Source organism: Azolla caroliniana, unplaced genomic scaffold, assembly GCF_043228905.1.
Source record: "Azolla caroliniana isolate FFs.n. ecotype wild unplaced genomic scaffold, voAzoCaro1.0.p SCAF_13, whole genome shotgun sequence".
Taxonomy (NCBI): Eukaryota; Viridiplantae; Streptophyta; class Polypodiopsida; order Salviniales; family Salviniaceae; genus Azolla; species Azolla caroliniana.
In genome coordinates this window covers 15,038,549-15,065,217 of record NW_028230448.1, presented here as the reverse complement: position 1 = coordinate 15,065,217, position 26,669 = coordinate 15,038,549, and the positions used below count along the sequence as shown (strand labels likewise).

At 38.7% G+C, this 26,669-nt stretch overlaps 3 protein-coding genes across 4 annotated transcripts; 1 reads left to right on the top strand and 2 right to left on the bottom strand.

The window, feature by feature from the left end:
• Positions 1-2,708: 2,708 nt before the first annotated feature.
• On the bottom strand, positions 2,709-6,422 carry LOC147856285 (putative pentatricopeptide repeat-containing protein At3g47840). The gene is made up of 2 exons (XM_087329710.1): positions 6,215-6,422; positions 2,709-6,006 (listed from the first exon to the last, which is right to left on the bottom strand). The coding sequence occupies exon 2, from the start codon at positions 5,967-5,969 to the stop codon at positions 2,988-2,990; it is 2,982 nt and encodes a 993-aa protein (XP_087185836.1). The 5' UTR covers positions 5,970-6,006; positions 6,215-6,422; the 3' UTR covers positions 2,709-2,987.
• Positions 6,423-11,576: 5,154 nt separating this feature from the next.
• On the top strand, positions 11,577-16,279 carry NUDX14 (nudix hydrolase homolog 14). Of its 2 annotated transcripts, none has more exons than XM_087329683.1 (8): positions 11,577-11,756; positions 11,875-12,084; positions 12,853-13,051; positions 14,091-14,183; positions 14,302-14,394; positions 15,215-15,313; positions 15,480-15,536; positions 15,769-16,279. In XM_087329683.1, the coding sequence occupies exons 1-8, from the start codon at positions 11,740-11,742 to the stop codon at positions 15,952-15,954; spliced, it is 954 nt and encodes a 317-aa protein (XP_087185809.1). In that variant the 5' UTR covers positions 11,577-11,739; the 3' UTR covers positions 15,955-16,279. The 2 variants fall into 2 exon arrangements, with proteins under 2 accessions (XP_087185809.1, XP_087185807.1); XM_087329681.1 differs by having other exon boundaries at positions 11,861-12,084.
• Positions 16,280-18,603: 2,324 nt separating this feature from the next.
• LOC147856283 (uncharacterized) lies at positions 18,604-24,542 on the bottom strand. The gene is made up of 5 exons (XM_087329112.1): positions 23,135-24,542; positions 22,165-22,802; positions 20,116-20,669; positions 19,913-19,973; positions 18,604-19,617 (listed from the first exon to the last, which is right to left on the bottom strand). Exons 1-5 carry the CDS (start codon positions 24,540-24,542, stop codon positions 18,895-18,897), a joined length of 3,384 nt encoding a protein of 1,127 aa, XP_087185238.1. The 3' UTR covers positions 18,604-18,894.
• Positions 24,543-26,669: the final 2,127 nt, after the last annotated feature.

Genomic DNA, 26,669 nt, shown 5'->3' with positions numbered 1-26,669 from the left:
GATGATGTGTTAATCAAAAGTTACATATGGATGAAATGTTGACCAGGCTACGACTTATGAATGTCAAGTGTTATGTCACATTGAAGTATGTTTACTTCTTTATATTGTGATAAAGCCTGTTTTGACTCCCTAAACACAAATGCTTGGATTGTGAAAGCTATGAGAAGGTGAATGACCCATTCATAACGTGAAATGGTTTATCAAACTAACTCGACAAATTGGATTGGTATTGTAGTTGCACCATCATAAAGGCCTCAAAATGAAACCCTAGTTTACATGCATGCTTGGACTTTAATGGCGCCCATGCAAAACATATAGGGAAACTATAGGCCTTATTGTAAGTGAGTTCACACTCAAAGTGGGGAAGGTTAGAGCTTCTTGAAAGATTTACACCAACATATGTAACAGACAATTCAAGGTAAATGTGTGAGAGACATAGTTCTTAGAAAATGTTGGCATTCTCACGAGTTTCATTTTGGAATAATGGAATTTAAATCCTCTCTTTCACCTCTCTATCATAGTTATGAGGATACCTCTGAGAATTACCGTGCTTACTCAAGAAACATAAATATGTGTTTTTCTTTTGTCAGTCTAGTGGTTTAATGTACTCTCGTTATAGATAACCACAAGTTGTTAGATGAAAGTTCCCCCTCTTGAGCTTCCGCTCCCTTTGGCTTTCAAATGGGATGGAGATTCTTGTTATGGTTTGGACTATCTCCACATATCAAGAGATTAAATCCACGTAAACATAGGCATCACATTCTTTGCCTATTATGAGAGAACGAACAATATAAATTGGATATGCCTATGCATAACATCATAATCTTACTTTTTCATATGTTCCATAAAAATGTTTTAAAAAACATTGTAAATTGCATACTTCCTAATCCACATAAAAAACTTACTTTTCAATATGTTCCATCCAAAATGAGAAAATAAAACATAATTATACACATTTTCATTGCATCCATCAAATTATTTTTTTTAAATTTAGTTTTTGGGTACATTCCAAAAGTAAGCCTTCGAAAGTTATGCATATCACTTGCTTCCAAGCATTCACATGTTGCACATTGGCTCAATAACTCTACACTTTTATTGATGTAACAAATGGTAATTGTGGTGATTCAGCCACAATCCAATGATCGCGCATATCATCAATCTTACAAACATCTCTTCTAGATAATATATTATAAAGTTTTTTAAACTTCAGGATTACAATGTGTCCGGCACACATCTCTCCCAAGCATACCACCATGTGTAGTTATGTGCAAACGCCAAATATCTAGGAGGTTTTTGAAGCAACGAGAGCAACAATGACCTATATCATTACAAATGATGGAGCAATTGATCACACTAGGAAGGGATTGAAGATTCGATCTTTCCCCTGTCTCATACAAGTGATGCAATATCTCTTTGTTGCACCTAGGAATATACATGTTACACTCCACTTTGGTTTGGACATAAATAGGATAAATATGATTAGATCAAACTTATAGAGAAAACATGCATTGTTGCTTTGGCTTCAACTTAGAATCTCTACTTCAAAGACACCCTATAAACAACCATGTGTGCATGTACTTAGACATATTACCTTTCAAGGCTAGAGAGAAAGAGTGAAGGTAGAAAGTACAAAGAGAGAGTAAATAGATGGAACATTTCATACTCGTTAAAAAACACAATACCCAAAAACTTACAAGCTCAAAAATAGGTCTTTCTCCATTGCCTTTCCTTAGGTTTTCACATTTTTGTCTCTTTTTGTGCTTTCGACCCCTCAAATTTGTTCTTTTATTTTCATGTCTCTTCTTGGGTTTTCTTATTTTTAGGTTCTTCTTATGCCTTCTCAAGGTAGGTGCATCATTGTATAATTCATGTTCCTCTCATTCTAGCTTTTTTGGAATATCTAAAGTATCGGAGTTTAATAATGCATCAACATGAGCCTAGGACATCAAGTGAAGCTCTTGTAGATATGTTCAGCAAGGAGACTCAAACAAGATGAAAACACAAAAATATGCAATAAGTGTTTGTTTTTATCAATGAAAACAATTTCATCAAGCTTTTGGCGGAGCATTCCGACGTACGAGATTAAAAGTGGGTACAATACTCAAAAGAGCATATATAGGTGTAGTTCACTATCAGATCCCACTTTATTTATTTACATTGCATTTTTCAATTGTGGACAAGCATTAACCCAATGTAAGAAAAATTGTTTAGAGAATGATAATTTGAGAGGTAGTGTTCTGAAAGGAAATGCAATCCTTGAGCCTAACCTTCGAATATCATATCACTCTCATATTTGTGGCCACCAAGGTTTCGGAAAGAAATGCCATCCTTGAGCATAAACTTAAAATACCACATCATTCTCATATTTGTGGCTGGCTTATTTTGCCAAGGTTTTGTTGAAGACTTCCAATCTGCCCCTACAATGTTCACCAAGTTTGGTCTTTCAAAGTTTCAACTGATTCCCAACCACGTCCTCATAAAGTTTCATCTCCCTTTAAGACTTTAGGGTGGTAACTTTCACTAGTGTGGGCATTGTTTTGCATCCAATCATCCTAAATGTTTTCAAAATCTCTCTTGCCGGGTCCTTTGAGATGACGAAATCCTGTTGCCACTGGAATAGGTTCATATCCAGAGAATTGATCCAGAGATATGTCACTTCATTCTTCTTGCTTCATTGCAATATTTCTCTGGTGCAATTCGTTTGGCCACTCTGAAGTTATTTCCACTCAAACATGTCCTCCTTGAGGATGCTCAGTAATGCAAACTGGGTCCATTTGATAGACTGGCTTGTTATGAGCATGAAGGTTGGTTGTACTCAATCACTTTCACAGCACATGGCCTTGCACATTGGGCTTTGCTTGCAGTTCTCCAATGATTCATTGGATTTGTGTTTGGTATTCCCAAATGTTTGAGGCCATCATTGCATGGTTTTGGTTTCTTCATTTGTACTAGAGTTTAATCAAGTTTATTACATTTTGCATTAGATATCATTTCTGTCTCATTGCCATGATGTCATTTGCTTCATTCCATAGACGAGCATTAGCATAGATGTTGGACATTGTGATGTACATCCCATCTTCGTTTTCAGTCAATTCTTCTGCACAATCAAAGGCATGTCTACCAGCCTCAAAATTGCCCCAAACACAGCAAGCAGCCAATACTGTACTCCATGCCACACTATCAGCTCTGTAAGGTAATTTACCAAGCAAACATATTGCTGACTCTACCTGACCAGCACGTCCAAGTAGATCTACCATGCAACTATAGTGTTCAATGGTCGGAGCAATACCACAAACTTCCGTCATATATCCAAAACACTTAATTCCCCAATGGACAAGGCCTACTTGACTACATGCAGTGAGTGCAATAACAAAAGCAACTTCATCTGGTTGTATACCTTCCTTCATCATTTGATCGAGCAATAAAAATGCATATGTTCCCTCTCCTTGTCGAGTGTATCCTGAAATTAACGCAGTCCACACATGAATGCCCACTACCGTTGGTGATTCATCAAATACATATTGAGCATCTTTCATACTTCCACACTTTCCATACATGTCAATGAGGGCAGTTGTAATTGATGATTTATTCATGCTTACGGCAGGAATTTGTGCATGTATCCGTTTCCCTATCTCCAAGTAAGCCATGTTGCTACATGCCTTCAATATACACAAGAAAGTCACACTATCTGGCCAAAGACCTTGGTTCTGCATCCGCACATACAGTTCAAGGGCTTTCTCACCTTTTCCTTGAGCAGTGTAACATTCAAGTAGAACATTCCATGAGATCGCAGCAGGGGAGAATCCATCCATTTCCATACTTTTAAAACAGTGCACTGCCTCATCTATATGCCCTTGTTTAGCATATCCAATAATCAATGCATTCCAGGACATATCATTGTGCAATGGTAATTTTTCAAACAGATTTTGTGCTTCTGCAAGCAGACCACAAGTGGCATACATATTTATTAGATAGCTGGAAATAGAAGATTCCCTTTGGTATCCTCTTTTAGCAATTTCAGCATGTAGTTCTTGTCCCTTCACAATCATATTTAAGTCAGCACAAACTGAAAGGCCATATATAAATGTGATTTCATCAGGAGAAATGTTATATGACTGCATTTTTTCTATCAAACTCAACACTTTCTCACTGTGCCCATGTTCAATGTATCCTGAAAGAACTGTGTTCCATAAGATCACGTCATGAACAGTCAAGTTACTGAACACATTCTCACCATCTTCCATCAATGCACACTTTGCATACATATCAATCAACGTATTTCCAATCAAAGGATCACCCTCAATCCCTATTTTCACAATCTTCATATGCATTTCTTGTCCCCTCTCAACATCTTGTAAGATGCTATAAGCTTTTAAGATGCTTATTAGTGTCACAGCATTTGGTGACATCCCTTCTACTCTCATTTGTACAAGATATTCTAATGCGTCCTCGACCAAGCCTAGTTCTACAGAACTTGTAATCAGAGTAGTCCAGTAAAAAATATTCTTCACAGGGACCTCAGAGAAAACTGCACGAGCTTCTTCAAGCTGGCAACATTTTCCATACATATTTACTAAAGTATTACATACAAATGAATCAGTTTCAAATCCTGCTTTGATAATTTCACCATGCATGTTCAGCCCTACCTCTAAGTCGTCTACACTAATGCAACCTTTTAGAATGCAAGAAAATGTAGCATCATTAGGAGACATGCCTTCTACTCTCATTTGTGACAAAAGGGCAAGGGCATCTTCAATAAAACCATTTTCAGCATAGCCCCCAATAAGTGTATTCCATGAGATAACATCATGACCAGACATTTCATTGAAGATCTCTCTGGCCTCATCAAGTGCTCCACATTTAGCATACATATCCATCAATGTGTTCTCTACAAGAAAATCGTGTATTCCTTGTTCTATGATTTTTGTGTGCATTTCTTTGCCCTTGTCTAACAATCCTAAGCTGGCACAAGCTCTCAGCCCACAGGAAAACGTGACAGCATTTGGATGGAGGCCTTTCATTTCAATTTGAGCAAAACAATCAAGAGCTTCATTATAAAATCCATGCTCAGCATAACCTGTGACAAGAGTCGTCCACGACACTACATCATGCACCGGAAGTTCTTCAAAAACTTCACATGCATCAAAAAGATGACCACATTTAGCATACATGTTCACTAAAGAATTGCCAATACACATGTCCATCTCAAACCCTTCTAGTATGGTTTGTAAATGCAACTTCCTGCCCAAAGCTATGGATCCTTCAGTGCAACACACTTTCAAGCAGCTGAGTACGGTAACTGAATTTGCATGCACACCATTATGCTCCATAAGTTGTAAGCAATCTATGGCTTGTTCATAGTGTCCATTTTCTGCATATGCTGCAACCATGACAGTCCATGTGACCACATTCACTTCATTCATCTCGAAGAAAATGTCTTTTGCATCTGTGAGGAGACCACACTTCGCATACATATCTATTAATGCATTTCCAATGAAGATATCATTTTCATAGTTTCCCATTGCAACCATTGTATTCAAACCTTGGCCTATATCAACCCACCTCAATTTTGAACTAGCTTTTATCAAAGCTACGAGTGTGTGCCTACTCGGGACTACAAGGTCTTCCTGCATTTTCTGGAATAGATAGATGGCTTCCTGAGGCTCATTAGATGAAACAAACCCTTGTATGAGGGATGTCCAAGAATGCTCCTTTTTATGTTCAAGCCTATTGAAGACCATTTGGGCTTTATAAACATTCTCACATTCCACAAACATCGGAACAATGAAGTTTCCCACTACCATGTGAGCATCAAGACCGAATTCAGAGATTTTGGTGTGCACATAGTTTGCATATAATAGATCCTTCTTCTTTTTGCAGCTTAATGTGACATTTACATAGTTACCTATAGACATCAGATCAGATGTCCATTCTGACTGAAACGCAAACTGTTGCTCTAAGAGTAGCATCGTCAGAACTTCTGGTTTTATCACAATTTATATTCAACTGAAAAAAAGCAAGGAATTCAATCGTTAATGGCTACCATAGAGATCATAAATTGCATCAAGTATTGACCCAGAAGAAAGAAAAGGAATAATGAGAAATAATTTAATACGCTTTTACTCGTCTTCTATGGCATAACCTAAACTTTGCATAAGTTCGACACTCAGGCTGAGCAACTGATTTCTTGGAATTAAAGATAGAATCCGCATACCTGATAGAATTTGGATTCAGCATCTATCATCTATACAATGATTAATGCAATATTACAGAATTCCTTCCTTTTGCAGAAAAAAAAAAGCAGGGGATTGCGACATTTTTCTGTCATCTTAGCCATAACCAGAAATGTCGAGTCTGTTTAAACCCAAAATCCATCATCTAATCTCTGTTTTCTTCTCTTTTTTGCACTCTTCACTCGTTCATGTTCTTGCTATTGTTTCTTACAAATCTGTATAACATACACACGTATGCACACATACACATATGCACACATACACATACACATACAACATACACATACACATATGCACACATACACATACACATACACATACACATACACATACACATACACATACACATACACATACACATACACATACACATACACATACACATACACATACACATACACATACAACATACAACATACAACATACAACATACAACATACAACATACGCATACGCATACACATACACATACACAATGCACATATACACGTACACATATACACATACATCTACACCTAACACTTACACATACACATACACATGGATCTGCATGCCTTCCCTACATACATATATCAAACATCCATTTCTCCACACATGAGCGATGTCCATCCTAATGTGAGATCCATGCTACAAGATTGAACCTCTAATCAACGAATGTGATGCTAAGAAGCCAATGGTATATGATGTTGCCAAGGAATTGCAATGTAGCGTATATGTTGTTGATATATCGTGACCCATGTGAGTAATGTTTGCCCACTATGATAGAAGCTATCATTAAAATGCAAAATGCCATTGTTTTCTTATGCATAACCCCTTGCATTTGCATTTGAGATTCTTTTGTCTCGAGATGCCAGCTAGGAACTTGAGAGATCCATCTTTCGTCGATGCTCATGTCTAGGATCAACATGGAGTTCAAATGATAATCACATGGCACTTGAGGATGAATACCACGTGATTGATGACATGGCCCCATAAATGAATGCCATGATCGAGATGAAAATTTCTAACTTTTGTGTGAGGGGTTCTATTGTCTTATGTACACCTACATTGTGTCTAGAATGGTTTGCTTTTTTTGTCGATAATTTCTAATGCTCGATCAAATCCTATATATCGAATATTAATATTCTCGCTTTGTAGGCCAACCAATTAATATGTCATTTAAATTGAGAATCCATTTAATATGTATATCAATAAGAAGATTGATTTACTCCAATGGTTCAAGATATGTATGCAATATATGGCTATTTATTGAATTATTGGATGTGTTCTGTGAACTAATACTTCAGAAGCAATAGCTAGTGGACAACCAAGGTGTATATGTTGAGCATGACTACCCGCAAGAAATGTATTCTCTTGGACTGCAGGAAGTTGTTTATATGTTGAGTATGGTCTTTAGTATATGCGGAACCAAATGCAAACATGAAGTTTTCAAACTACCAGCCAAGGTAGGTTGAGCATGACTACCAACAAGAAATGTATTCTCTTGGATTGCAAGAAATTGTCTATATGTTGACTATGGTTATGGTGAAGAGCTTTACTATGTGCGGAATCAAGTTCAACCAACATTGTCTGCAACATGAAGTTTTACTATACGCTTCTAACGACATATGTGGTCTCATGGAATGCAATGATGATAGAGCTTATAGAACATGGATGTTTCGATGAAACACTAACTTGTTTTCACATGTTGGAGATTGACGGTATGGTCCCCGATTCTATCACCTTTATATGTGGTCTCCTAGCTTGTCGTATCAAAGGTGTTATTGTTAGAAATATTGAGAATCAATTAGATAGGTATATAGAATTACAACCACAGAGATGGATATATGAAAACAAAACTTCTATTACATATGAGAATAGCTCACAACGGTAGTTCACCCATGCACTCACACCTTAGAGCTTAGATGGGATCTGGACCAGCTCACTACAAAATTAGTGGGGACTAATGATCAATACACCACTGTGTAAGAGAGTGGATTATATTCTCTGTTTGGTTTGAGTGTAACATTAAATGTGCATGTCAATTGATAGTAGTGGAGATATTCATTTTCTGTCAACTGACTTGTCATTTAATATGACCCAACTCCCTAGATATAGGCTAGTGCTAGATAGTACTTATCTTGAAGTCAATGGCATACTTCAAGACTAAGTACATTGTAACTTGCCCACAAAATATTCTAGTTGACTTGATTAGCCAATCCTATTACCCAGTGTTGGGCAAAGTTTGTAGCCCCTACCGGAAATTTTCCTGCTTCTCATGAACCTAACCGGAATTTTAAAATTTTGGCCGGCCACATTCCTACCAACGACAATGTCAACCGGAACATAGAGACATGCATCCCCTAAACCCTTGTCATCTTGGTGATGAGTTTTGGTATATCTCTTCTCAATGGGCAGGCAATTCGATTAATTGAACATATGTGACCCATGTCATCTTAATGATCACTTTAGGTATTCTCTTCTTAGTGGACAAGCAATTTGATTAATTGGAGCTAACTATAATTTTTTCGCATGTAGTAGTACTCTTTGTCATCTACTATCCAATTTAGTGAAGTTAAGGGATCCCCTCATTAGTCTCTAAATGGAACTGCAATAGGGTCATGTCCTGAAGTTACCAACAACATACAAATGATTAGCCTTATCCATGCGTGTACTTCAATCACTTTGTCCTATGGGGCATCAACATGCTTGCATAAGCCTCACAAAGGGGCCTTTTGCACTTCATCCTGCATTTCATCTCTTCACGACAACGAGCATAAACCGACATATAACAAATCTTATGTGACAAATCATGGGAGGTTATCTAATGATCGGCATTCTAAATCATGATAGTAATCCATTGGGTCACGCTTGATGCTTTGAAAGAGATTAGGTAATGACTAATGTATAGATTAGGATTAGGCTATTAGGAAGTAAAAGATAAAAAAGGGAAATGGACTGTATAGAGGGCATTGGATTACAATGGCAATGGTATTGGCAATGGCAATGGCTATGGTAATGCCCACATCAATGGCAATGGAATTGGTGATGCTAATGATCATTCCGTGGGAGAAGATCACAAAGGCATCCATCTACTCATAGGTACTACTACAGTTACTACTACTACTACTCAAGTTCAATGCCCACCTTCACCCCTTGGTGGACACTTTGCTAGGAGCAAGAGCGTCGGAAGCGTGTCTATCTTATCTTCGAATGTGCCGATGCATAACCACCATGTTATTAGCCCCAAGCCGCCGTCTCGCAACGGCGCGACTCGCCTCCTCAAGTGGTTCAAGAAGACATTCAGCAGTAAGCCCAAGAAATGAAGAGAAAAGAAGTCCCTCCCCCCTCCTCCCTCCCCCTTTACTATCAATGATTAGTATCCAATGGTTTGTATAAAGGAACTCCATTATCTAGCTCTAATGGGTAATGGTTAGTGATTAATGGGTAGTTTGGTAATCTGTGGATGGAAGTTTGGATGATCCATCTATCATTGGGTAATTCAGATATAATGAAACCATGATTAATGGGAGTAACATGTCATATATGCCTATGGGCATTGGGTAATGTATCTCAACATATATATGCTTATGATCCTCACTAATCACCACCACTATTCTAAATATGCCTCCAAATTGTCCATTGGATTCATTCTTGCATCATTTAGTGTATCTAATCTCTGTACAAGACTATGTAATGCGAGGGTTTATTGTCTTTTCATGTCAATGAATCTGGCCATCATTCCACTGGCTAAGGGAGAAACATTTGCCAGAACCTATCATACATAAAGTTTGGGGAATTACTTTCCTTAATGTCATTAACCAACATTGAAAGATCAATTAAAGCCCTCCAAAACCCAATCAATCATACAATTCCATTAGTTGGTCATCACTAAGTCTAGCGAGATCTCAACAACTGAATTACCTCTCTATATTGAAGTTTGCAAAGGACCTTGGGTTATAGTTTGAACTATATTTAGCTATGTTGCATGCTATTTTTTTTATGATGGTTTTGTATATACCTTATATGTAATGCATGGATATGCACATCTGAGTCACCACAGTTCTACGTCACAAACAAAATTATACACAGAAATTCGAGAAGAGAAGTAAAAAAAATCGACCTGATGAAGAGAAAACAAAGGAAATTTCCCGCAGAAAGTTCTGTAAGGGAATGATGGAGAATACCTGGAGTGTAAGCACCAAGTCCAGTTAGAGCATTTCCATATGAAGGTTGAAAGAGAGTGACGTAGTCTGTTCCAGGAGGGGCAGATGAAGCAGAAGAAGAAGAAGAAGGAGCAGAAGACGAAGACGAAAGCAAATAGTGAACAGGGATCAAGAAACGTGACTATTTGCAGAGTCGAGAGGGAAGAAAGGGGGAAAGAGGGGGAAAGAGGGGGAAAGTTAAATCTATATATTTGTTATATATACATACCTATATTTTTAAAAAACTATATAACTAGCCGGTTGAAAAAATATCAACCGGCTAGATTCCTGTTGGTAGGATAACCTGGCCGGAATCAATTCCGGCATTCCCCCACCTTGGCCGGCAAAAGTCCCAATGCAACCGGAAGGCTGACACTGTTCCTGGGACTTTGCCCAACACTGCTATTACCTATTTCGCTCTTTCCTAAATCCATTGTGTCCTACGCATCTACGGTTTCCTAGATTAACACCTTATCGACCCATATGGTCAAGTTGCACACTAATCGCTCCTCATTTGCGGAGCTATCACAAAATGTGCACTCTAAGAGTACATATGGGGGTAGATTTACAACTTGGGGTTGATCAATGATTATATCTAACAGTCATTTGTGGAGCTATCACAAAATGTGCACTCTAAGAGTACATATGGGGGTAGATTTACAACTTGGGGTTGATCAATGATTATATCTAACAGTTATTGGCAAAGGCTGAGAGTTGTATTCATGGATTATAATTATCCTTATCTTGCCAAATGCCATCGCTTATATTTGGTCCTTTCTTTGATGATATATACTTGTGGAGATGGAACAAAACATTATATACTATTTGTATAGTGCCTGTGGCCTTTTTTAGTTTTAATACCAATGGAGCATATTTTTTATGGAAAAAAGAAGAAGTTATGTGAACAAGAGCCAAACAAACCTTAGACCAACCTTAGAGAACTGATTATATCATTTTTGAGTTTGCCCATGATATCTATCTATCACATAATATTCATCAACTACATTTAGACGCATATGTATTTAACATTTATACATTTAGATGCATATCTATAGACTATCACATAACATTCATCAACTACATTCATCACGATATATTATATACATATAGCATAAGCATGCATGTATTGTAAAATTGTATGTATGTCATGCATGTATGGTTTGGTTTGTGGGGGAGAAATGGGCTGAAAGATCCTCCAAATGTGGTAAGACCTTAACACTTTGCTTGGAATATTCTTCTTCTTATTCTTCTTCTTCCCCTGCTGCTGTGAAATGGGCAGAGTTGTGCTTTCTTCTTGGAGACTCGCCCTGACAATAAGAAAAGATGTTGCCAGACCGGAGGTAAGATGAACTCTAATTCGAACAAGCACCACAAAAAGAAAATGAAGATATCTGAACCAGAAACAATGTATGTTTCAGTCTAAACCTACACTTACATACTGCAGGGCTTCATTTGCAGGAAGAATCTTGACAATTTGGGGAAGTATCCAAGTGGGTCCAAACAACAAGTCTCTACTATGCAACAGAGATCTGTTCATATGTTGGCTTGTTCTGCCCAGATTGACCAAAAGAGCAAGCACTCAGACTGCAATAGTCCACTCAAGGTTGATATCGGAGGATCTTGGGTGGATGTCGTTGGTGCACCTGGAGTAGCCGATATTGACATAAGGTAATGCATTTTCTTCCAATCTTCTTTGTGCACCTAGATACCTTATTTTTATGTCTTGTTGTACACTTTGTGTTTGCTGTTGTATCTTATTTTATGTGGCTAAGATCAAAGTTATCTTAGGACTGAATGAAATTATAACTCTTCCACTCAAGATTGAAGTTCGACCATCCTTGGTAGATAGTTGTTGATGACCAGAGGCAGGCTGTCCTAACATGTCAAGTTGATCTCTAAATGTACACGAATTTTTATGATTTTCAAGCTCAAAGTACCACCTTTAGCTTCAGAATTTGAAAGGCTGGAGGATTGATAGGACATGTTTTTGCTGTTTGTATTTACACTGAAAATCAAAATCAAAGTCAAATGAGCTAATAAGACGAGGTCAACAAGAATCAGAATCTCGAGTGGAGAGTAGCAGATATACTGACCTTGGGCATGGAATTGCAGCATGCCATATGCCATCCTTCTTGCCTGCCTATGATACTTATGTATTATGCTTTATACAATAATGTTAAGGAGGAAATTCGCGGATCATAATTAATTCTGACCTTCATGATCATTCTTTTGGGGTATTCTTTTCCACGCTAGATTTAATATATGAGTGCATTTTCTAAGGCTAACAGGGGACATATTAATGAAACAGAAATCCTATGTTTTATCTCCTTCTTTGTCACTGCTATTTATAATCAAGGCTATCAAATTTTTCCTAAGGTCTCATGTGCATAAAAACTGAGAAAATTCTCAAAAGCACATATTCTCCTTATCTTGCAGGAGAGCGATTGATTCAACGCCATTCAAGCAGTGGGTGTCAAATCTGAAGAGTGAAAGAGGAATATTGAAACCAGCAAAAGATGGAGGAGCATCTTGTTCTCTGAAAAGTGTTACCATTCAAAGTGTTGATATGTTCGGAAATCGTGTTGGTTTTGTGAAGTTCAAAGCAGATGTGATCGATGATGCAACTGGGAAATCAGTGAGTTCATGTGCTGGTTCTGCTGGGACATCTATATTCTCTTGAGTCTTGACATTCGCTATGCAATCTCTGTGATAAGAATAATTTTTAGTTCATCAAACAATAGGTTTTTTTATCCAGCTCATTCTATTGAGGTCTATGTCATGCAGTGAGGACTTCTGGCATGGATGGGTTAGATTTCATTGTGTCTACTTTTGTAGGTTCACTGTTTCTTCTCCACCCATTCCTAGAACAGCTAAAGTGGGTTTTAATATACTGGGCTGGAAGGTTAAACTATTCAATTGCTCCCATAGGGAGTTTGCAAGGGAAGGTTTTACACAAAGACAAATAAAAAGTATCATGTTCACAACATGGAGCATGTTATCCCATCTCTTCGCCCATTGCTTTTTGTGAGTCTCAATTGGATAGGGAAATTTCCCCTTTTGCATGTTATTCACTGAAATTCTATCAAAGTGATGGAATGCTTTACCTTAATAAGACCCTAATTTCATTCTCGCATTGCATCACGGAGACATGCTTTTGGCAAACTTGAGTAATATTACTGTATAATGTTTTGCCCGTTTCATCTAAAATCTTGATTCATGAATCGCAATGCTCCCTTTACGCATAGGAAATACATGACCCCCTAAACCCAACACGAAGGATTTATTCTTAGTAGGACCCAAATTAAGAGTTTAATTTGCGATATAAGGTCATATTGAAAATGATGTTTTCTGTTCTTGTGGTAGAAGATATACGATGGAGTATTGGTAGCTGAAAGTAATATGGTATAGGAGAGGACTTTTCCAGCAGGTTTTCTTAACCATGATTCTTAAACAGTTGTGGGATGCCAATATCTAAAGAGAAGTTTGGATACCATTAAGAAAAATCTACGTTGTTTGGATCAATTTCTGTATCCCAACTGTACCATTTGTTCAACTTTCTGTTATAGGTCATTTCGAAGTAGTTTTGTCTTTAAAATTTTCATCCCAGATCAATTAAATAATTGCTACATATTTCAAATAGTGTGAGTGCATAAAACTTTCAAATTGAAATGCAGCTTCCTGGTATTGTATTTGCACGTGGTGGAGCAGTGGCCATTCTTATGTTGCTAGAATCTGACAAAGAAACGTTCGTAGTTCTAACAGAACAGGTTAGTCTAAAGTATACCATTGCACATCTGTTTTTTTCCTATTATTATTTCTAAACATTTGCACATCAATATTTTGACTTTTTATATTTCAAAAGATTTTTGGTATGGTTATGTACAGGCCAGAGTTCCCGTTGGACGGGTGCTCCTTGAGCTGCCTGCAGGCATGTTGGATGATGATGCTGGGGATTTTGTTGGAACTGCAGCCCGTGAGGTAATACATATTTTAAATCTCTTCTTAGACCAGAATTTCTGCATCTATTATTCCGTTTGGTGAAATTATGAGCTGAGCTACTCAGTTTGGTGAAATTATGCAATGAGAATTGAAAATGTTATGAGAGTGATAACTAAGTTTTGGTTCCTCAATGATGGTCAGAGTGACTGGAACATAGGATAAAAGGTAATTACCATTTTCATCATATCTGCCCTGAAATGTATTTTTAGTGTCCACAACTTGATTTTAGGACTGTAATAAACGTCCTTCTGATTTTAGGACTTGAATATAGATGAATTGCTCTGATATGTAACACTTTGGAGTTAATGGTAGATGATTTAAAGCTCCTGATTTTTGTAAGCTACCAAGATGGGTTGCCGTAGAATAATCTTCTGCCTTGACTTTTATTAATGATGGTTCAAAGCTCCTGAAAATTTTAAGCTACTGTCTGACTTACCCAATGCTACATGTGCATCTCATATTAAACTGAAACTAGGTTTCTTTGAATATAAAGGAGTGTCTAAATATACTATCATGATGAATTTGGATACAGATACAAACTGTGTTCAGATATGCATTCTCAAGATTGGAAATATAGTCCACAAATGTCTGTTGTTATACCCAAGGAACATAAACTCATGCGATCATTTTCCACATCCACTTTGTAATTAAAAAATAAGTGTGGTATTCTATTGCCATTGAATACACTAGTTGCATAGGATCTTCGACAAAACTAAACAGGTGTTCTGTACTTGATTTTTCTATTGTCAAATCTTTTCTTTTCCTTGATTTAGCTCTCATATCATCATGTTATGAACAGGTCGAGGAGGAGACAGGGATACATATTAAAACATCTGATCTCATAAATCTCACAAACTTTCTCGATGAGTGTACAGGGAGGAAGATCTTCCCTTCTCCGGTAAATCTAATGAACAAAATGCTTTTGACTAATTAGAACAACATTAAGGCTTACAACTAAAAATGCTTTTGACCAAATAGAACAATATTAAGGCTTAGAATCTGATCATAGAAAAGGAAAGCACTCTTCAAAGGATATAATCCGATGTTGGTTGATGTGTGAACAGGGTGGATGTGATGAGGGGATTACTTTAATGCTTTACAGGAGCCATGTTAAAAGAGAGGTAAGATGTAAATATCCTGAGAAGATTAGGCATGTGTATATGTACATAATGTGAAGAATGTAAAATGGTTATGTTGTACATACATAAGTATAGTGAATGAAGATTTAGACATGTATATGCTCATAATGTAAAATGGAATGTTTGTGTTGTACATACTTAAGTATAGTCGATGAGATGTTTGTAATGCACATATCATGGAAAGACTCAAAAATCTCTTTTATCATGGTTCTAGATCATTGATTCTCTACAAGGGCAGAATACAGGGCTTCAAGACCATGGCGAGTTTATCAAAGTTCATGTGGTTCCTTACAACACATTATGGAAAATGACAGCTGATGTGAAGACACTCTCTGCCATTACCATATATGAGATGGTGAAAAGAGAAGGACTTCTTCCATTACCTCCAAATGCGCCTTGATGGGTGCAGCTAATGGCATCACATCAAATCAAATCTATAATTTATTTCTTTTCAGCTTTGTTCCAGATATTGTAGTGCCTGTTTGCAAGTAACTTATTGAATAGGAAGTCATCTTGTTGTACACCTGATATGAATAGTTAAGTTGCATTTTATTACCAAACTTGACGATATGATTCCTAAAGCAATGGTCTTCTTGTAAAGGATGTAAAAAACTGCAACTGCAAGGTTTCCAAAGGCCTTTGGAAGAAAAAGTGAAAGTGGACTCAATATATGACTTGGTACTTAACAACAATTGAGAGTTAAAACAAATATAGAGATTAAACCAGGTAATGTTGATATTGCACAAAGAGCTATCACTTTCATTATACTTTGTTAAGAAGGTGAGGTACAAGGAATGGTTCCAAAAAGATAAAAAGTACAAGAAGTGGAGGTTGCATGAATGCATCCAAACGATTTAGTCCCATATCAGTCCCTTAGAGCACTTATACTCTTACATAACTAGCAATCAACAATAGTTTGGTTTGAGCTGAATTGGAAAACAAAAATTGTGTCCGGCTTTATTGGTTTGGTTTGGCCTTATTTGTAAACTGTTTGGTTTGAGTTGGGGGAATTCAAGGTTTGGTTTCAGTCTTTATCGGACTTAACAGTTTGCAGTTTAATGGGTTTCAAATCATGGCTTGAACAACTTAACATTTAGGGATAGGACAGTTTTGAGATATTGATTGAATATGAATCAACTATAAATAAAGTTATAAATCATTTCAGAATTTAATTGTTTTGTTGATATAAAATATCTACTTGGTTTCTAAATCAAAACTTCAAAGGATTTAAATGGTTTGTTAATACCATAATTTTAAGTGTTTGTCCAATAAAAAATCTATGAAAATTGAGTGTATTAGTTGTCAATACTTTGGTTTGCATCAAAATTGAACAGCAAACTCAACGGCTTAATAGTTTCCAAATATCTTGAACCAACTTGGGTTTTAACTTGGAAATCAATCATCAAACAATTTGTTTGACCATTTTTTTGTTTAAAGATTTTTGCCACTCCATTCCATTCCATTTGGTTAAGTTTCAAACTTTTTAATAGTTTGGTGTGGAAATGCTCTAAATGAACTGAATCAAATTGTTGCCAATTTCCTAGCTATATTATTCTAACTTGCTATTTTAAACATGATTCAGATTGGATTGTAACACTAATAAACTAGTTATAACAATGTCTATCTTGCCAAATGGATCACACAACATCTACAGAATAGCAATTCATGGTGTACTTATTAGTCATCTTAAAAACACATTTCTATTAGTATGATTGTGTAAGATGTGTGATTCCTCGTGTTTATGTATTTATTACATGTTGCTTGATGGAACTCCTTTAGCCACATTTATGTGATGCATAACAATTTTTTTGCTGCTTTTTGTTATACTTTTCCACATAATAATTTGTTTGTTAATTCTGCTATATTTCCAAAATTGAATTTGGTGCATGTGGGAATACATAGATGTGAAGAAACAAGCTCAAGGAGCAATGGTTGAATTATGGAGTGTCCTTGATTAAACAAGCAAGTGTGAGATTGAGTAAAATGAAGGATGATCATGCATGACAAGCTCAAGGAGCAATGATTGAATTATGGAGAGTCCTTGGTTAAACAAGCAAATGTGAGATTGAGTAAAATGAAGGATGATCATGCATGACAAACATTGCCTGTTGTTCCCCAAAGGAGGCAACATGGCTCTTACCTTGGAGCATTGTTTCACACTTCCATGGGTCACTACTATGTCTTTGGGTGGGGGAGGGGGGGGGGGGGGGGGAGGTGTCGGTTTATATTATTCACAACATGTTTACTTAATCTTGAATTTGTCATTCCCAAATGGCAGAGATCAACATCAAGCATCAGAGTTGAACCACATTGTCCCTCCATTCCTAGTCACCCTGAAATATGGGAAGATTTCATAAGATTAAGTTATATTAGATAAACACTTAAATCTCTCTTTCAATTAAATAGGGTACTTGTTGAGTAACATGGTTATCTTAATTCATTAAAGTAGACAGGCTATATGGAGGGAAGTAGGTCATAGTAGAAGCGAAAGGAAAGAGAATGAGGACCATAATGGTAGCTCCATTGTGCGATTCTATGTGTTTGAGAGTAATAAGAAAGGCATCCCACAATCAAGTTCCATAAAAGGGATTATAAAACTATGAATAACCAAGTGATAGGTGAAGGGTATCTCCTAACGAGGATTGGTTTGGTTTGGGTTTTTGACTCCCTTTCTTTTCTTTTATTGTTCCAACTCACTTGGGGTTTTTTCATTCTTCATAAAGTTACTTACTCCATGTCAAAATTCAAACAACCAAAATTCATACGTGACTTATAATATGTTCACCAAGCTCGATCTTGAGTCATTTGAAATACCGTTGGGATCACTAGACTTTGGTCATGTGTGGTCCTTTGAAATGCTATTGAGTTTACAAATATAGGCATTGACAAGTTTATGATACAAATAAATTGCTATTGAGATGATGACAAAATCATCAAGTTTACAAATATAGGCATTGACAATGATCAACTTCCTACCTTAAATCGGCTCATAATTTGATAGACCAACAAACTCCTTAGCATTTAAACATGTTGGGACAAACCTCAATACGAAAGAAATAATTTGTCATGCTATTCAATCGAAGTAGTTTAGGTACATATGGTACATCTCCGTATGCACACATTATACCATGTGGGTGTGGTGGAATCCACACCTTACACAAAATGTGCCCAATTTGAATAATCTAGGCAAGTGTTCAACGCGGGGGATATTTAAAGAAAAGATAATGAACCACATGCCCGACAATGGCCATGGTTGTCACATGATGCCCATTAAGAACATATAGGATAATATGTTGGACTAGAGATGATTCGACATAGCTACTTGAGGCATTCGCTAATTCTACATGCGAAATGGCATGGGGATTTCATTCACATGAGGATCAATGTCATCCACATCACATCCCATTGCAGCACTAAGGCTAGTGCTAGAGTGTTGTTGGAGCCCTAGTGTGAGTGTCACACCTCCGGCACTACTCCCAAACCTCATCAAGGCAGCATTGTCAGTGCCATAATGTTGTCCTTGATGCCCATCCAATGGAAGAATGCTTTGGTGTTGTATAAATGGCCATGTGTGAGTCGATCCACATTGTTGATCGCCTTCTAACACGCGCCCGGCTATAGTTACGGTTGTCTCCGATGGCCGGTTAGTGCTCACGAATTGTTGATGATGATGAGAATGATCATTTGCATCATCTCTATACCCATCCACATACTCATGACGGCTCGGCACCAATGAGTTCTTTAGAAACTTCGAGGCTTCCATATTGATTGCACCCCCTTGCATTGACACAAGCTCTTGCATTTCCATGAGTTGGCTACCAAACTTGGAGGAGGGTACTACTCCCACATGCTTCTCCGATTCGTTTCGAGTAAAATCGTAATGACCACCCGATATTGTTTCTCGGTGGAGATGCGCATTGGAGCTGGTCCCTGCGGAATTTCCTAGTGTACATGATGCATCATCGCCTTGCCACACTTGTGGCAACTTCTTCTCTTCTTGGTACATTTCCTCAACCAATGGCTTCCACAATCTCACTCGAGCATTTATGAACCAATTGGACACCTGGTAAAAGAAAAAACATGGACGAATGAGTGTGAATAAACATTGAAGTAGAAAGAAATCAATATCAAAGACTTGCTAACCCTCAACAAGGACTTTTTTTAATTGATTGAATCTATGGTTGATACAAAAAGAGTCAAGCAACTATCTCATATATGCAAAGACTACAACAAGATCCTGATTAAAGCACGACATTCCATTGCACCTTGACATACATGATGTGCTATATATATATATATATATAATTGAAGTGATGCAACATTGACAAAGAAATGAAGAGTTTGAGTTGGTTTCACACTTGGTTTCGGGTGAGCCCGGTTTGCCTCGCAAGGAGTAGCTTCTCTGTGTCCTTCGGATACCTACAATAACCGACACAAGAAAAGCTCGTAAAATGTTTCGGACACGCACGAAGGAACTTAAGTGGTATTGTGGTACACCTAACCCGAGACTTAATGCCATAGAAATGTTATACGATACCGGACGAGAAGCGCGAGAACTTACGGGTGCAAGAAGTGGTCGAAGAGCCAAGCTCGAAGAAGCGAGACAGATCGTTCCGGGAGACCTCTCTGGGGCCTCCATGGTTGAGAATGGAAGAGTGATCCAGACTGATGCTGCTGCTGAGCTTGAGCTTGAGCTTGAGCTCTCTGCTGCCGGAACTGATGGTCGAGCAAACGCATTCGCCTGCTCCGGCTATTTCCGGGATCCATACTACTACCATCATTCCAATGGCTTGCATTGAATAAATTACTACTGGTAGAACTATGGTGTCCGGCTTCTCCTCCATGGGTGAGCTTCGATCCAGATCCAACACTCGGGCCAAGGTTCGTGGTGATCATGAGGGCACAGGCCTGATGTGTGATGGATTCTCTGAGAACGCGGAACCGCGTCTCGACAGCTTTAGCTGCCATATCCTTATATGGTGCCACCCCTGCCATTACCATAGCCATGGAGTTATTATAATTGTCCTTATCATCATCACACTTATTCGGTGCTCCTTCGAACAACATCATCACGACCCGCATCTCTTCCTCGAACATTCTGTACTTCTTGTCGAGCTGCGCGCACACACAAAATCGAAAATGCACATGACAATTGAGGATTTAACTAATTTATATGTATTTCTTTGAAGACGGGAAGCTTGCTTTCGATGACAAGAACACCTATTTCTAACATATACAATGAGTAATCCCAGGAGTAGTTTTTCTTTGGTCGGTCGGGGATCACGGAAAACCTAAAATCGAACTTAGGGGAGTGAGTTACTTCTATGGATTTCTAGTCAGGAATTTTATGTTAAGAAAGTAGATGTAGAATATATAGTTCATATTCAGTCAATATATATAGGCCCTCTACTGAGAAAATAGGGCACCATTATAAAGGGGCCCTTGATTAGATTCTTGCAAACTTTCAAGGTTATATCATTTAAAGCATATGCATAACTTTCAAGGGTTTGGAGATAAATAAATAAAAACAGGATATGATAAGAGAGCCTTCTCTTTGTACTGAAAATACGGATTTTACTCTATCGAAGTTTCTTTTTTCCATTGAATGAAGAAAAACCATTGAAGTTGCCTGAAGTGTCTTGAAAAAACCATCTAAACTATGGATATGTACTTATTTAATTGCATCTTCCTGTTTTTGGAGGAGGCCTCCAAAAACCCAGAGACTTAGTGAAGTACCTCCAAGGAAGCTTACAAACTGATGGGTCATGATTCATCTATGGAATTGATTGGATCCTTTAATAATCATAATGCGGGTTTCGTATACTAGTGCGCGTGTTTAAGAGACAAAAATTAGCTCGATTCTTCGCTTATTTAGGAAGTTGGAACTCAGGGATTGATCACATGTATGATTATATGACTAGTACAAGAGATCAACAGAACAAACAAGATTTGTAGGGACATTAGTCATATAAATCATATACTTCAGGTAGCTTACAAACTGATGGGTCGTGATTCATCTATGGATTTGATTCAGGAAGTAGGAGCTCAGGGATTGATTGCATATATATGATTATATATATGATTAGTACAAGAGATCAACAGAACAAACAGGATTGGGTAGGGACAATAGTCATATAAATCATATAAAGATTGGCTGTACAGAATGGTGATCCCGAAGCGATTGATTTTGCATGATCAAATGGCCCAGGCACTTTGATGGATATGAGGAAATATCTCACCAAATTAAATTGAGATGCATACTGTGAATTGCAAAATTCTGTAAAATTCATGAAGTCTTTCAACAAAACTTGCACCTGAAGCTTTGTAATTTAGGGCATATGTTGCATGATCATCAACCCTAAATCCTAAAACCCTAAACCCTAAACCCTAAACCTAATGTCCATCAGCGTAAGCATGTAGCAGTAGTATGTCGTTTTTAACAGTCCAACAGCAGCTAGAAATCCAAACAGACTCCACAATCTCCACAGAATGAATGGAATGAGCAACAAATGATTCACACAGCCTGCTATTATAATTATTATACAGAATTTGCATTCAACGATCAAGACAGAGACAGAGACAGAGACAGAGAGACAGAGAGAGAACATACCTCTTCCAGCATGATGGAAAGCTTCCTCCGTATCTGGGATCGATCGGACGAAGAAATTCCAGCGATGTTATTTGCAGGACGAACAGCCGCCATAGCAGGCGCAGAATTAGTAGGCATACTGGGCCGTTGGATCACTGCCCTTAAACTGCTGTCCGGAGGATCTGATCGTATGTATGTATGAGCCTCGTGACTGCACCCGCCATTGATCCTTACCTCCTCAAGCTTCGCTACTGCAGCAGTATCCTGTGTCAATCCATGCCATCTAGGGTTTCCTGCCATCAAATCATGCTTCTGCTTCTTGTTATCATCATTATCATCACCATCATCATCATCATTCTCCTTCTCCTTCTCCTCCTCCTCCTCCTTCTGATTAGACCCTGCACGATCACATGTAGCCAGTTGGATTTCCATGTCTCTGATCTTCTCGCCCGCCATTACTGTATTGTAATTGCTCAGCTTCTGCGCCTCTACTGCCTCCTGATATGAACGATGGCCGCCGGATTTGTGCGATAAACGTACTGCCACCTCCCTGAGTATCTGCTGTGTAGCTTTCAGATACACAGAGCTTTGTATAATACCCCATGATTCTTCCTCCATATACCTTGTTCGCTGCTCCTGCGGCTGCATCATCACCACTGCTGCGATCATAAGATCACACATATATGAACAGAAATTCAATTCTTCAATTATTGGATCATCTAAATCAGCTTCATGTCATAATTCGTTGATCCATCGCGAAACAAGACAGATTTATTTGTATCAGAATAGCAGAAAAATTACAGCACACAATTATAGAAAATGATTGATAGTATGCATGTAGAAATATGGCGGGAGTCTGCATTAACTGGAGAACGTGAATTTTATGGAGTACGAGAACACACCATAGCCATAGAGAGAAAGTTCATGATTTTGCAGACAGATTGGTTTAAACGACAGATTTAATCGATTCATCAAGAAGCTCCATTTCTACCTGAGAGCTGAGCCTGATGATGAGGATGAGGATGAGGATGAGCAGCAATCGTAATGTCTGCGTTGGTGCCAGAAGCGGTACGAAGATTATCATGGAGGTTAGGGTAGACTTGATCATGAGCTTCATTGGCCTGCAATCGATGAGAAGTTTTCTGTGCAGACAGAGAGAGGGAAAGATCTCTTGTATAGTGGCCGCCATCGCCACCACAGCTAACAGGAGGTCTTTGAGATGAAGCTGTGGCTGCTCCATGGAAACCTCCCAAGTAGTTCATATACTCATTCCCTCCTTTCATCATATGATGATGATCCATAAGCTCGCCATGGCTAGGGTTAGCGCGATAATTACCCTGACTGTTAACGATCATGGTGTAATAATTGCTACTGCTGGACACATTAATCCCTGCTCTTTCTTCGACTGCGCTTCCATCCAGAGGCGAAGGAATAACCATCACATAATCTGATGAGCCGGAATGGCGTCCATCTCGCTTATCGGCCTGATCATCATGATATAAGCTGCTCATTCCATTCGCGTTATGCCTTTGGATCGCTAGCGAATCGCTGGAGTTGTTTCCTGCACCGATCATGTTGCCATATCCATATCTGGTATTACTAGTTCCTCCATTGAGGCTCATTACATTATGCAGATTTTTCCGCTCTGCTAGTGCAGTTGCTGCGACAGGATCAGAGGAGGAGGAGGAGGCGTGATCGTTCAGGATGCTGCAGTGCGAATTAGGGAGCGGAATATCCATGTGATCTGCCCCGTCCCTTGGATTATGATGAAACGCTGTGTACCTGCTCGACATGGAATTCTTGTTGGATGGCTCACCGCTCGTTTGATCTGATGCCTGATGATGATGATGGTGATGATGATTTGCAGTGCGAGAGAGACGATGATGATCATTCGCCATGGCAAAGAAAGCGCTGCTGACTGCTGGATTAGTGGCGACTGTAACCACAGGCTTTGATCTCGCCTGCAGAGGGTGCAGCGATGGATCGGAGGCCATAACGATAGGATAATTGCTGTACTGTGCAATACCAGGTTGAGCTGATCGGGAGAGATCCCCAGAGCAGATCATGGGGCTCATTCCCTGAGAATTACCATGAATGTCTGCTGTTAATCCACTGATATGAAAGAAAGGATTGGTCCGCCCCGTGGAGCTGGGGTCACTGCGTCGCGATTCCTGCTGAAACCGAGTATTACAGAAGCTATTCGCCATGGAATTAGCAGCAGGTGGATCATCATGACCGCTAAGTTGAGCAGGGTATGGATCGAAACCTTTCATTTGATGCTCCTGATCTGAACCGGGAAGCAGTGATTGCGCGAACTGTAACTGGTTCCCGACCTGCTGAAGATGGCTATGGCTATGGCGATGGCTATGGTGTTGATTGAATGGTTTCCGCTCATCCATGATCGGTTTCGCCAACACGCAGAAAATATGGTAACCTGTGGCTTCCTTCTGTTGTAGAGAAAGGGGGGTAAAATATGCAGCAACAATGGTGAGGAGCGAGCTTTTCTTCAATGGATATGGCGGATTAATGGAAGAAGAAGAAGAAGAAGAAGAAGAAGATTGCTAGGCCGAATTATTTCTTCACCGAATCGTCTGCAAGGCACCATTACCATCATCACAAAGAGTAGGGCGCGGATTTCGTAACCAAATCCTGCAGAAAACAGAAAACTTTCAGAAGGTATATAATCTAAACCAAATGACAAAACAGAAGATTAATAATAGTAATAAAGCAAGCAGCAAGAAAATAGCTTGATTTGATATCGCTGCTTGTATTTAATATAGTCGCGCAGGATTTATGATAAGCCGTAGTTTAACTCTGTGAATTAAGTTACTGTTATTGTACCATATACATCTACAGAGCGTACATTGTGGAGAGCCTTTAGATCTTTCTGCAGAGAAGAACGATAAATCGAAGACGATCATCATGCCCCCCCCCCCCTCTCCACCTAAAATTATATTACCGGGTGACAGAGATCACACATTGTATTGTACGCCCCTCCTTCTGATACACTCATGTAATAGCTACCGAATTAGGAAGAAATCACTGTCTAGTTCCTCTTTTACTGTGTGTTGTGAAGCCCCCCCCCCACACCCAATACTGGAGCATGGCTATGGTGATTTCCTCACTTAGTCAGCTCCGAAGAGTCAAAAGGACACAGGAAAAGTGAAGGATGGAGAGAGCTTGCTTCCGAAATGGAACAGGAAGGCCATATATATCACACCATCATAGTTTTTATGAACTCAAAAACAGCTACTAAATACTCTGCACACACTGATACGACCTCTGCTTATAAACTCCTGGTTTTATTACCAGAAAAAGGAAGAAAAGAAAGTCCATGTGTGTGTATGTCCAGTAGCTTGTACTGCTTCAAATCCAGAGCAATTCCACAAACCCTAGATCCCAGCTTCCATTCCCATGCATGCAATAAATTTATCCACAGCCCCATGAAAAGCCATCATCCGTTCCTACTGATTGAACCATTATATATTTACATGTATCATCATCAATCTGGTTTGCGTTTCATGATTAGAGCTCTATTTATACATATATCATCCATTGGATTGTGACTCCTTTTTCTTTTTTTTCTTTTTTCTTTTTTTTTTATCACAAATGCTGTTTGTTTGTTTGTTACACACCATAGCTGCAGGGTTCTTTTTTTTTTTTTCTGGTTTTACGGTTTTCCATCTTCAGACATTAGAGATTGTGTGCAAAAGGCATTACTCACTGTATACTAATTCTCAATGATTGTAGACCATCAGTCAATATAGGGACTTCACTTCATGGGTAGGCAGGCAGGCCATTCGAAATTGGGAATCGGATACTAGCAGAGATAAGACAGACAGACAGACAGACAGACAGAGGGATCGAGAGGAGTCCTTTTCTTTCGTGGAACATACCTTGGAGTTGCATTCGATGTTTCTTGCAGTAAAGTAAAGGCAGGAAAGATATTGGGAGTCATGTGAACGAGAAAGAAGCGGCATATAGCGTGTAAAAAGCTAGGCTACTACTACTACTACTACTACTACTTCACGCACATAAGCTATGGAAAGCTGTACAAATGTATGTGAAAAAGATCAGGGGAAGGGGGGGGGGGGGGGGGGTGTTACAGAGAGCACGGGGGAGATCAGAAAGAGAGTGAGTGCTACAGAAACGTCAAAAACAGAACACTCAATGCTGATCCTGAAAAGACAGCTGCTGCTGCTGCGGCTTGCACGAAGGATTTGAAGCAGAAGGCGGGGTAAGATTGAGTGAAGGATGGAGAAGAATTAATGAAAGAGGAAGGAAGTAGAAGGGTAGGGAGGGAGGGAAGAGGAGGAGAAAAACGAAGAAGAAAAAAGGCAGTGAGTTTGTGAGTGAGTGAGTGTGTGTGTGTGTGTGTGTGTAAAAGTAATTAAGTCAGACAGAAGATTGAATTGAAGGTGAGAGAAAAACAGAAGAGAATCTGAAGCTTGTGAAGAGAGAGAGAGTAGAGAGAGGGAGAGTTGTGAATGAATGAATATTCATCCTCGTTAATGGTCCGATGAGAC

Excerpts from the sequence above, each read along its gene's own strand:
- LOC147856285 (XM_087329710.1), bottom strand. The coding sequence starts at position 5,969 with ATGCTACTCTTAGAGCAACAGTTTGCGTTTCAGTCAGAATGGACATCT.
- NUDX14 (XM_087329681.1), top strand. The coding sequence starts at position 11,688 with ATGGGCAGAGTTGTGCTTTCTTCTTGGAGACTCGCCCTGACAATAAGA. Across the intron at positions 11,757-11,860 it reads AAGATGTTGCCAGACCGGAG|GGCTTCATTTGCAGGAAGAA; the intron begins GTAAGATGAACT and ends TACATACTGCAG. Across the intron at positions 14,184-14,301 it reads TCGTAGTTCTAACAGAACAG|GCCAGAGTTCCCGTTGGACG; the intron begins GTTAGTCTAAAG and ends GGTTATGTACAG.
- LOC147856283 (XM_087329112.1), bottom strand. The coding sequence starts at position 24,542 with ATGGATGAGCGGAAACCATTCAATCAACACCATAGCCATCGCCATAGC. Across the intron at positions 22,803-23,134 it reads TCATCAGGCTCAGCTCTCAG|CAGTGGTGATGATGCAGCCG; the intron begins GTAGAAATGGAG and ends TTATGATCGCAG. Across the intron at positions 19,618-19,912 it reads CCGGGCTCACCCGAAACCAA|GTGTCCAATTGGTTCATAAA; the intron begins GTGTGAAACCAA and ends TTCTTTTACCAG.